This window comes from Ambystoma mexicanum, chromosome 6p (genome assembly GCF_040938575.1).
Source record: "Ambystoma mexicanum isolate Mex_15411 chromosome 6p, UKY_AmexF1_1, whole genome shotgun sequence".
Classification (NCBI taxonomy): domain Eukaryota; kingdom Metazoa; phylum Chordata; class Amphibia; order Caudata; family Ambystomatidae; genus Ambystoma; species Ambystoma mexicanum.
The window spans coordinates 1,521,130,343-1,521,142,386 of record NC_090935.1 but is presented as its reverse complement, the minus strand read 5'-3'; the positions used below and the strand labels follow the sequence as shown (position 1 = coordinate 1,521,142,386).

Here is a 12,044-nt window from a genome sequence, read left to right as displayed (position 1 = left end):
CCCTTGTGCACCCTCTTCTTAGGAAACCCTCTTCTGACCCCTCCTGCCCGGCTAACTATCGCCCAATCTCCATCACTCCCTTCCTGGGCAAGCTCCTGGAGAAACTGGCCATCTCCCAGCTTAACCTCCATGCTGAATCTGTTGGAAGTCTTCATGACCATCAATCTGGCTTCAGAGCCGCCAGAAGCACGGAAACTGCTCTACTGAACATCCGTGAGGACCTGCTCTTGAATCTCGACTCCAACACTCCGTGTGTTCTCATCCTGCTCGATCTCTCTTCTGCCTTTGACACTGTCTCTTTTGCCTTAGACACTGTCACGTCCTCGGTCTCACTGAGACATGGTTCACGGCCAGCTCTGTCACCAGCTTTGACACACTCCTACCTGACGGTTACAAGATCTCCAAGTCCACTACAATAAAGTGTGTCGCTTGCTTTGGTATGCTGCACAAAATGGTCACAGGGTTAGGAACTGCTGGAGATTCTGTCCGTACAACGCCATTCGAGGGGAGGTGATCCTGGATCAATCTCCAACTCAAATCTTTCGCCTTTTTATCGGGTATATAGCCGTATCGCATGGAGAGTTGGGGGACACAATGATTTAGGATTGCAGAAATTGTATCTTGTACCCCCTCCTCTGCCTATTTGGACAGTGGATATTGTCTCACCCGAGGTAATACTACACCTGGTTTGAGCGTGAATCGAACGGGTGCCACTCCCTGTAAAAGACCCACATCTTGGGCACTGGTTGTCCATAATAAATCAGGAACCTGTGCTAGGTCGCTTTAGGTGAAAGAGGCCGCTGTTACAAGGGCCATCATAGAACACTGCACTTTGCAGTATTGCGCCATGATCTCACAGGGTATGCAGATAGCCAGCACTATCTTGCCATCATCAACCCAGTCTTCAAACAATTCTGCATCTTTTACTTCCCTCAAGGGTACTGTTGGTTCAATACACAACACTAAGCACCATTAACACCTGTCTGAACCAGTTATCACTACCACAATCCTCCTTTGTGACACCACCAACCCCTGCAAGTTCAGTGAAATTATTCTACCTGCTACAAACTCTGACAACAGGTCTGAAGATACAATCAGATAGTACCCTCCAACACACTTTTCCAACCTGGGGCACAGCTTCAAGCAAAACTGAAACCCCATACACAAACATATCGAGGTGAACCGGAATGCCACGAACCACCACTTCCCCACCTCTGGCCTGTATTATCACCATTACTCTCAGAGGACACATTCCGGGGCTAGCGCATACTATCCCCCGATCTGTAATGGAGATGGTCATGTTTAATTTTCTTGCCTCCCTTTTTGATGGATATGTCTTCTGTGAAAGGAACCATTGCTACAGCCCAAGAGAAGCCCTGCGTGCCAAGAGTTTCACCTGATAACACAGAGTTTCCTTCACATATGCATGATTTAGTGGCCCGTGCGTCAACCATAATGGTGAATTGCTTGTTTCCTATCCCAGCGCCCACTAAGGGTTCCTTGTCTGGATGGGAAGTCATGGACAGGACTGGGTGTGCAAGAGCTCTCTGTGGGCTGTCCTAATTGGTATATGTGTTTGCACCCAGAAACAGGAAAGGGTTACCCCTATGAGACTTACTCCTCAATAGGGTTGTACTGTCCCATTAGGAACAGTATTACTTCCAGGCATTTAGGAGTTAAATGATTGCCCTAACAGCTGTAGCTGTGTTGGGGTGCCGGGCAGGGCAGGCAACTGCATTTGACGGGGTCGTGGTGGCAGCTGGATTCACGCCTGATGTAATTCATATGGTACTGATGTGGGCATAGAGGGTGCCGTAAAGTGTTGCTGTTGTGGTACTGGGCCAGTGGGAGTGTACTGATTGTACCCCGCTCCCATCCTGCTCCTGCACTCTCTTACAAAGTGGCCCATGTTACGGCATCTTCAACACTGAACAGGTCCAGCTGTCAGTCCCATTCCTCCAAATTTGCCCCTGTGACCCCCTCTGCCTTGGAACCCTCCTCTCCCCCACTGCTGGCCTGTGATACCACTCAGGGTACTGTGACTGAGACCCACTGTTCAATTGCACTCTGCCAGGGCAAAACACTACTATTCTTGCATCTGTTTGCACTGATGCCTGCTCTGCTGAGTCCGTCTGAGTTACTGCCGCAACCACCCCTTCAACTGCTAATTTTGCCAGTTTCTTCTGTACTAGTTTTGCTTCCTCAGCCTGCAACATTTGTGCAGTTTCCTTTTCTCTTTCTCTGATCTGCTTACAATGATGTATAATTATAGTCTATATCCCAGCCCAGCCTTTCGCCTCAATGCCCACAATCTTATCAAGGGTCATCTGAACTTCCTTGGGCAATCCCCTTTTAATAAAAAAATAAACAAAGCATAACTGATCGATCCCACTGTTCACCAGTCTCCGGCCTCCACATCTCCTGCACCTTTAAATTGGATCGGGCGGGGTCCTCATCATCCCCCATTGTATACTGCATTATGGACTGCAGATGCGGTGTATCGGGGTAAGCCCACAGGACATGCTCCCCACACGTGCGCTTTGATATTGTTAAGGTGCGCCCCATTGTGTGCATCCTCAACTCTCTTAACCCCTGGATATCCAGCCATGACCCAAACATCCGCGGCCTGGTGCCCTACGATTGCTACAAGCAAACCTTGTACATCTCCTACTGCTAAGTGGATGCCAGCCATTTGTTTTTCGAACACATATATCAATTTCCCAGACTCTTCAGTTAGGGGCAGGAGCACTTTAATAAGGTTGTTTTTGTCCATCTGAACCCAAGGTTTGTACTGCGCTCTCCTGTGGCCCTCATGCAATAATGGCAACTGTGTGCACACTACTCTACTTCCCTTCTTGCCATCACTTGTCTTTTTCCTTGCCACTGCTGCCTGCCCAAATCTATTCCTCAGCTGCAGACCCCAAAAGCTTTCCAAATGTGGAGTTATTGCATGCGCCTCCTCGTCATCTTCTAATTCATCCAATGTATCCCAATCCTCCTCCCATACCTCCCTGTTTGTATCTCAGTCTGACCTTACTGTTCTAACCCACACTCCCTGCTCCTCGTTCATCACTCATACCCCTCTCCTTCTCAATGTGGACATCCTTAATCGCAGTAATATCTAATCCAAACAAAATGTTTCTGGCCCTCCATTCGTCTAAACTGCACCCCGATTTGCTCCCTTCTTCCCTGGGGGCCATCAGTCACGTCAATTCTGTCTGCGCCTTAACGCCTGTTCTAGCTCCTTCTGGGGTTTCCTGTCCATTGATATGGCAGTGTTCGTTCGTTGGGTATAAAGGTGGTGGCACAGATAGGGATGGGGCTGTGGCAGGTCAGGGCATACGTTGAATTGGAATATCCAGTAGGGGGAAGGGTCGGGTAAAATCCTGCCGGGGCATAGGTAGCAGTGTTTCTTCAGGCAGTGCTGTTTTAGCTATACTTGGGGTTGGGCCATTATCACACTGGGCCTTGCACTCATCATTGTCTTCTATGTCCTTGACCATCTTCCATAATTCTGAAATCTCTTTCCCCCTTTGTAGTTTTTCACCCTTATATTTGGCTGCCATAAACGTGTCCATGTGTTCCAATATCCCTCTGTTGTTCATACCCTGCGCTGGCCGTGGGCGGTACATTCCCTCCTGTGTCTCCGCCACCCATTGCTTGTGATATTTCTCAGTGTTATACTTGTACTACAGCAATGCACTAAACATATACTCCAACGGAGTAGCCACTCCCATATTGACAAACGTTATATATAAAAGTGTCACACCATATACAAGGTACAATTCGTCTTAGATGTTTCTACCAGTCGATTATACTCTTTTTCCTGTTGCCCCCTACCGACACTCCTGTTACTTTCAGCCACTTCACACACACACGCGCACGCTCCTCACACAGAAAACAACTGCACCATCCCTTCCACAAGCTCTCCCTTTCCCCCCACTATACAATAGATGTTATAAACACTAAAAGAACAAGCTAAAACAATAAACTAAAATAACAACCACTACCTCACCTTATTCCCCCACCCAAAATATATTGGGCACAGGAATTCAAGCCCTCTAATTATACAGAGCCCCTACTTCTGTATTCTCTTATCTCTTTTTCGAAATATGGCTATATCTTATTCCCTGTCTTGGAAAGGATTCCACTTCTCCATGTCTCTTCTCATATACATAAGAAAATAATAAAAGACATAATCGCCACATAGTCTTCACACTCTACTCATTCCGTCCCACATTATATCACAGAACACTCTTACAAACCCACACACCTTTCTCTCACTTCTCCAATTTCCCTCTCAACGTCCTCCCCCATTGTTTTTGGCTGCAAGGGGTGTACTGACATCTGAGCAGACAAGAATTCTGTGAAAACGGCTGCTGTACACTACTACAGGTTGTGCGCTTGGGACTGGTCGCTGCAGGCGGTCTTGCCTCCCCCCACCCTAGATGTGCAGCCTGGAATCCTCTGGCTCTGTGGAAAATATGGGATCATGCCATGGTCAGCAAATTTGTAAAGTAACCCCTAAACTCTCACACCAGAAAAAATACAACCCACTAGGGAAAACGGCCCAGCACACTTCTTGCAAGAAGAAGAAGGTGTAATCTCATAAAAATACAAGTACGTGTCAGCAAAGAACTCTGCAGCGATGGAGCGCTCTGACCAAAATATCATAAGCATCAAGTTATAAAGGTACACAGCGTCACAAGTGACATAGCTCATATAGGTTACAAATCCAGGTAGCTGGTTGGTGCGTCCCTATACACATATAGCCTGCTCCATATGGGATGCCAGGCGATTGGTCCCAGCATCTTCTTCTACGTGGGGGTCTTCCTCCTTCCGTCACCGGGGACAAAGGTGTTAATTGGCAAATGTAGTTGTACAGTTCATTATTTTCATAGCTCTACAGTGCACCTGGTACCAAGGACATGAATGAGGCGGATACATTCGAGGTCGTGATAAACTATGAGAACCCCCGCTCCATTCCCAGACACGTTGGCGCCTCCACAACTCTACCACCAGAATCCTAAATGTGTTACCTTCTGCCCTGGAACCGCGCAGCACAAATCACATGAACCAGCCGTGCGCGCAAAACATCACTGCTCTCTGATCTTTCTGATCGATTGGCCATTTTATAGTTTTAGGGCTGGCGGTCTTGGGCTGTGCACTACAATTCTTGTGTCATGGACTTGGGGGTCCCTGCCCGCTATAACTTAGAATTCCGGACTGGTGGAGCCCTGGACCCCTCACCCACCTTCTCATGGGATAGCTCTTCGAAGACCAACGGCAGCCCTCTCTTGGCCTGGCAGGGCACATTCCTTCTGCTTTACATGCACTAATGATAAAAGACAGTGAAGAACTGCGTGTCTTTAATTGAATTAACATTCCACAAAGCTGGCAGGGCTGGGAACAAGGAATGCACGTACACTCTGCTAACTCTTGGGGCAGAATTAAGCATGCTGGCATAGCCGTGGCACTAGGCCGAATTTCAAAATGGCATCCAACCTCTAAAATGGTGTCTACCGCATACATAAGGTCAATACTAATTTCACTGTGTTTGCACTACAATACAGCCTCTACCGGGGACCCCCTCCATCCTTCCAGATTCCTGACATCATCTCTTTCTATAGAGTCTGTCAGGTCGTCCCTCAGGGCATACAGCCCGCCCACACCGTTGTGTGGGCAGACCGCCGCTGCGGTCTTATCTCCCAAGTGAGGGGAAGTGACGTTGGGCTAGGGTGGGGGCAAAGGGGAGTTGGGTCAGTCCCTGTCAGGTTGAATAAAGGATAAGTTGACACAGAGCCTGGCTCCCACGTATTATGTTTCTTGCTCGGTTGGAGGGCCCGAGCAAAACCCTACAGAGGCCTCGTCCGAAATCGTCAAAGGCCTGGGATTTACGCCCCTGCTCCCCAACACCTGCATCTAGCAACATGGATGTATAGCGTTTGTGAATTCCACCAAGTAGGAAAATCAGTAAGCGCAACTTATGTGGCATGAATGCACAAGTATTTAAAAACAGCCCAGTAAGATAACTGCAGTCCATTCAGTTCTATGGATGATGCACACAAGTGCTATGATGGGACGTAAGTGGTGTCTGAAACCATAGTGAATGTGTCTGAATATGGAGGCCCTTCAAGACTGAACGTGGGTTTGTTTATTGCTGGCTACAGTGTTTCTATAACATACTTCTGTGTATCCAAGAGTCTGCTATGCCAAAAGGCGCCCAGTGTGTACCTGTAATATGGTTCTGTGTATGGCATCTGCCTGCAGTGGATGGGAATGCAGAGCATAGATGTCTACAGTGAGCTTCTGCAAATGCAGCACACAAGGAGCAACAGTGGCAACATGCAAATGCAGCACGCGTGTGTCCAAAGGAACTATGCTTAAATGCAGCGCGTGTGTACTCACTTAAGATGCCTGGCTGTGGTGCTTATGAATGAGGGGTGTCTACTGTGTCACTCAGTCAAAAGGTGGTTTAAAGGCAGCCCATACAGAGCACTCAAAACAGACACTTAAAGTCTGTTTCAATGCATAGACCATATAGAGCTTCTCATCTCCTTCTCGCTGTCTCCTTTAGTCACTAGTCGATTGCCGTTTCCTCTGGGAGACAAGTGGAGGCTGGGGGAAGAGGGCACACACTGCCGGTATTCAAAGTCTTTGCTCACTGAGCGGCTTTGAGAGTGCTCTGATGAAGCTTTAGAGAGAAATCTACTGAATGTTTTGCCATAATCGGAGGTCTTCCTCAGCTAGAAGGATGTAAACTACATCCTAACGTTAGTAGGCTGCATTAGCTAATCAAATACCTTGATTTGGGCAGCCGTTACTGCTGGCATTTAGAATAGATATGTTTACAGCATCGAAAGAATGATTACTGTGTGAACTGTCTTACTGAGCGTTTCAGGTAGTATTTCTTGTTTTAAAGCAGACCTGCTCTGCTTGTGCCAAACATGTAAAAGGAACGAGGGAGTTGCAGGCTCAGAAATGTGCCATTTTAGCCAAGAGTAGTTAATGTAATGCGTGTTCTCTATCACGTGACGCTGGAGGGCTGTAGATTTCCAACGATCCAAAATGGCTCACGAATTTAACAAATAAAAATAAAAGACAACAAATACATTTTTTATCTAAGAGCAAACACCATATACTTTCAATAGGTGGTTCCCATTGACAAGTGACATATCAAAGCCTACCCCTTCTCCATCCAAGATGGCCACGACCATGGAAGAGCTCTGAGCTAAAAGAGTTCCCGAGATGGGCAGGAATGGGTGGGATTAGCCATAGCGATTAGCTTGGCCAGGGGCAGGGAATGGGAGGGATCAATGACCAAAAAACATCAAAATACACTGTGTGCCCCTCCTCAAATGTCATTTGTGTTTGCCCCTTGTCACAAGCCCATCTCCCTATGTTTACATGAATCAGTATTTTAATACAATAGTTTGGGCTATAGCCCAAACTAATAATTATAGAGCAAATATAACTCCATTGTTAGACAAAGCAAGGAGAGAAATATTTCTATTTGAGTACCAAACAACGGTAAAGGTGATCTTAGGTAAACATGCTGTGACCTCATGAAACAAGTGTTTTACTTTATTGGAGAGGATAGTTATTAACGAACGTCTGTATTCCCATGTTGTCCTAGGAAGGTGGAAAAGAAACCTTAACACGTGTCGGGGTATTGTGCTAGAAGGGATTTAAAGGTTATAGTTTCCTGTGTAGTGCTGAAAATCGATGGGTAGCATAGGCAGGCAATTCAATAACTCAGGTCAGAGCTCTGGTGGTATGCATTTTATGTTCACGTCTTAGAGGTCCCTAGATATAGACACACACTAATAGGAGGCTCATTTCTCTGCAAGAAATGTCCTTGCCTACCCGCATCAATCCTGTAATCCTCCCAGCCATGGCCCGACACCTCACAAGTGGCTGGCAGAGCTGGGCAGGCTGGATGGGTCCAGTGCATCAGTGCATGGTCCAGTAGCTGGACTGTGGTAGGAGGCTGAGTTAATAGCTATGCCTGCACATTTTCCTTGTACTGTTCAAAATGGGGACTAAGGAAATGGGGACAAGGGGCCTACACAACTCTATGCTCAAGTATGCATGGGGACTATGTCTATTTTTAATGAGGGTGTTCTCCCCACTGGTCAAGCCCTCTTTCTTATTTACCGCCCATCCAGTCAGCTCTCTCTAGTCTCTTTTAATGCCAATGAGTGTCTGTTCTAAAAGCCTCTCTCTATTCTCTTTTCTTCTTTTCTTTGGCATTGTTAGATTACATGGGACTCTCTCCTTATTACCCCCGAAATCACATGACTGGTTTTAAGGAGTTAATTGAGATTCAGATTAAGTGCTTAATTGGCACAGACCTATCCACTGAAAAGCATCAGGGAGACCAAAATCCCATCACATCATGCAGCTTCGTCCTTGTGGTCTACGACCAGGGCAAAATGATAAATTGTGAATCACATCCACATGGAAGCCAGTTACTCTTCGATCTAAAATGCACCTACGTCCTTGTGCCCAGATGTTGAAAATCCCCTATCCTTAGATCTGTTTCCTCATTAATCTCTCCACCTTCTGTAGGCTGAGCCCCAACAAATGCTTCACCACTCTTCAGTCCTGAAACTGTCTCTATGCATTGTAAAATTGAATATCGCATCTTGTCCAAACCGAGGGGTTACGAGGGAGTGGTGAGCTATAATTACCCCACAAAAAAGGCTAACAAATTCGGTTTCAAGCCTCTCTCGAATGCTCAAGATATGCTACGAGGGATGATTCTTTTACTGTCCCTACAACTCTTTTGGGCTTCTGCTGGACACTTCAACATGTAGCCAAATACAGGAGCCATTAAGAAAAGCGGCCATGATGATGACATTTTCAGCCTAGTACAGTCACTATGTATACAGCCTTGTTTGAATTTAATGTAATAAATCAGCAACTTACAAAGCCACTCTCTGCAACATAAGCTGGAAGGCCACTAACTAATGCCCAATGATCTGCTGGTGGGTTTCTGAAAGATAAAAACAAAACAAAACATGTTAAAAACCAATTATTTGTATTTTGATGCTTATTAAATCCAATTCGAACAGTCAACTATTAACTACGAACAATAGAAAGACAAACAGATCAAAGCAAATAATATACAGTAAGTAATGTAATACATTTTAGTTTAGTTAGCTAGGAAATCACTCCCCTTTAATGGGATGAAACAGTCTAACAATATAATACTTGCTCATTTTAATTTGAACGGTCTCTATTTTAGACCTTCGGTCCATCCTGCACTGTAAAAACAAAAGCACTGATCGCGGTGGCTTGGAGCTGTGCCACACGGCATGGCTTCCTGAGAGCTCCCGGCTCTGGCCCAACAACCAAACAAATAAAATCTGCTAAAACGCGCGGTTTGAGGTGAAACACAGCACCAAGTTGGAGCATATCATGGAGATCGACGAGCCGGATTGAGACCTCATATGGTGACCCCATTCCAGCACACCGAGCCACGGCATTATGCGGCTGCCCATCCAACAGAATATGCAAAATGGCGGACAGGGCCCAACTCACGGGTGCTCCAGACTAGTGTGAGAAAGCTGAAGCATTAACAGTGCCTCCCTGCAGTCCCAACTTCATATCATGTCCTCTAGCACACAACAGCATCCCTCGGGCGACACAGCGAGGGAAGCAGACCAATTCTCCGACAGGGAAACAAAGTGAGGGGTTCCTCATTGGAACAAAGGGAAAAACCCACAGGGTAGTCCCTTTTGCCAGTTCAATGATGTCATCTTTCATGAGGGAGTGGAGATCCTTTTCCACCGGACCTTGAATGTTGAACTGGATACCCCTGTAATGTGCCATTGGCTTTACCGTCAGGCCAATATGGAATTTGACTTGGCATCCTTTTAACTTGCCAATGCCTTTGGATAGTGAAGGGAACACAGCTTCTATTTTTGCAGATGTGGTAATATAATGATGTTCCATTAGTTGATATAGGATGTGTTTGAGCACCTGATCTGATTGTTCTTTATACATGCACTTTACCGCGAATGCACCGTTGCATAGTAAAGGTTGTTTGGAGCTGTACACATACTTAGTAATTTGTCCTTTACACTCGCAGTTATTTCCAATTGCAGATAATGATGGTGTGTAAATTATATGGGGTGGCACTATAACACTTAACGCACTGTACTATTATCACCTGATGCTGGATGTAATGCTAAACTCAAAGAAAGTGGACGGAGGCCAAATCATGGTCTGCACATGGCAAGCAAACAACACTGATGAACATTAGCATTGTTTAAAAAGGTACTAATATTCAGCATATTGAATACATACTTAGTAATATGCACATACAGTTCCTGAATCATGACATTGTAAGAAATAATATAAACAATAGTTAGCTAACTTACGGTATGACTTTAATTTCCTCTTTTCCATGCAGTATGTAATCAATGACTTTATAAAAGACAATTTCCTACAAAGGAATACAAATATTGTTGAGAGCTGCAAAATGTTCCTATTGACAGGCAGTGAGAATGTATATCAAAGAAGTTAAACATACCCTTCCATCTGGTGTTCTTGGCCCCGAGTATGGAGGAACTTCACCCATAAGTACAGGCCACATGTCAAAAAACTCCTGCAAAAATAAACAAAATAAAATAGTCAACTGCATGTCATTTTACACACATTCAGCATTCGTAAAATCCACGGACCAATGCTAATTCACAAGGAAGTGGATTTGTATGGGCAAAACAAGGCTATCCATTTAAAGGCCTGAGGCACAAAGAGCGCACCGGATCAAAAGAGGTGGTACCCTGCTGCATCTTTGATTGTACCTGATACCTCGTACTTGATTCAAAGCCTAAACGTAGAACACATCTGGAGATGCTTGAAGCATTTTTGAGGTATCAGCTCCCTTGCATTTACAACCAATGCAAATTGCATGTGTAGGATAGTTCACATAGATAGCCACATGTGGTGTTCACACAATTTGGCTATAACACTTTTGAGCTCGTTTTGTATAAGCCTGCAATTTGGCTGTGGGGATATGTTACGTAAACAGTGGAATGCAAATAAGGGGAGGGCAGAAGGTGGCGTACAAACATGTATGCTGCCTTTTGTCCTTCCCTTTTAGACTCTGCAGTGCAAATAGAGTAGGCATTGCCTGCCATGTGCACATGGCAGACAGTGTTTACAATAAATCCCTATGGTGCAAAAGGCAGGCAGACTCCATAGGGATCCCCTGCATTTGCACCTACATGAAAATTCTGGAGTATTTGTATGGCAGAGAGGAAGGGAGCTGCGGTAACACAAGTTGCGTTCCACCCTTCCTCTTAGCCATAGAAATGAATGAAAATGTGTCGTGGCGTGAATGAAAGGACGAGGCCAGGTAACTCACCAACCCGAGTTGATGTATTACCTAAATGCTTTGTTTGTGTATCCTGGTGTTCAAACTCCTTCTTATGGTTGAAATGACCTTTCACAGCAGCACAGGCAGCAGAATATTTAGAATGTGTCCCATCTGCTGGAACAGCAATCCAATCACAGTATAGCACTATTCCAGAGTCCAAAGTGCGATGTCTGGTGCTGCTGAATCTGCTTATGGCTTTAAAGACCATTCCAGTTCATACATCTGTTGGACTTCTGGTTTGTAATGGCATTTATATCTGTGCTGCTTGGGTGGATGCCCATTAGACCCTACTTGAGTGTAGGTCCTTTGCATTTAGGATACTGGAGCTGGTAGCCACTTTTAACTGCACTAACGGTGTGTTTATGTGTATAATTTTGTTTGCCGCTAGTGTGCATTCCGTCTGCACTATTATTTGAACTGCAGCGAGAATCGTCTCCTCTGGAGGAAACCTCTGCTCTGGAATTGTATACACATGTGAAAAGTCTGCTATGGGGTTCGTCTCACCCTGATTACATACTACATATGCAAATGCATTCAGACCAGGAAACAATGTCACTTCTAAATCGTTTTCTTTGTTTCTGTCCTGAAGAGGAATACTCTGAGTCATTTGCTAGTAAATGAGCTGCAAAATGTGTGTGTGGTTTCAACAGGTCAT

General features: G+C 45.5%; 1 protein-coding gene across 2 annotated transcripts in view; it reads right to left on the bottom strand.

Annotated features, from left to right (window-relative positions):
- The window catches only part of PDE6B (phosphodiesterase 6B), a 653,633-nt gene that overhangs the window by 443,049 nt on the left and 198,540 nt on the right, over positions 1–12,044 (bottom strand). The window contains exons 5-7 of one of the 2 annotated variants that reach the window (XM_069626382.1): positions 10,541–10,615; positions 10,389–10,453; positions 8,932–8,998 (exon numbers count right to left, since the gene is read on the bottom strand). In XM_069626382.1, coding sequence (XP_069482483.1) covers positions 8,932–8,998; positions 10,389–10,453; positions 10,541–10,615 — 207 coding nt within the window. The remainder of the gene's footprint in view (positions 1–8,931; positions 8,999–10,388; positions 10,454–10,540; positions 10,616–12,044) is intronic. The other variant, XM_069626383.1, reaches the window with a different exon arrangement.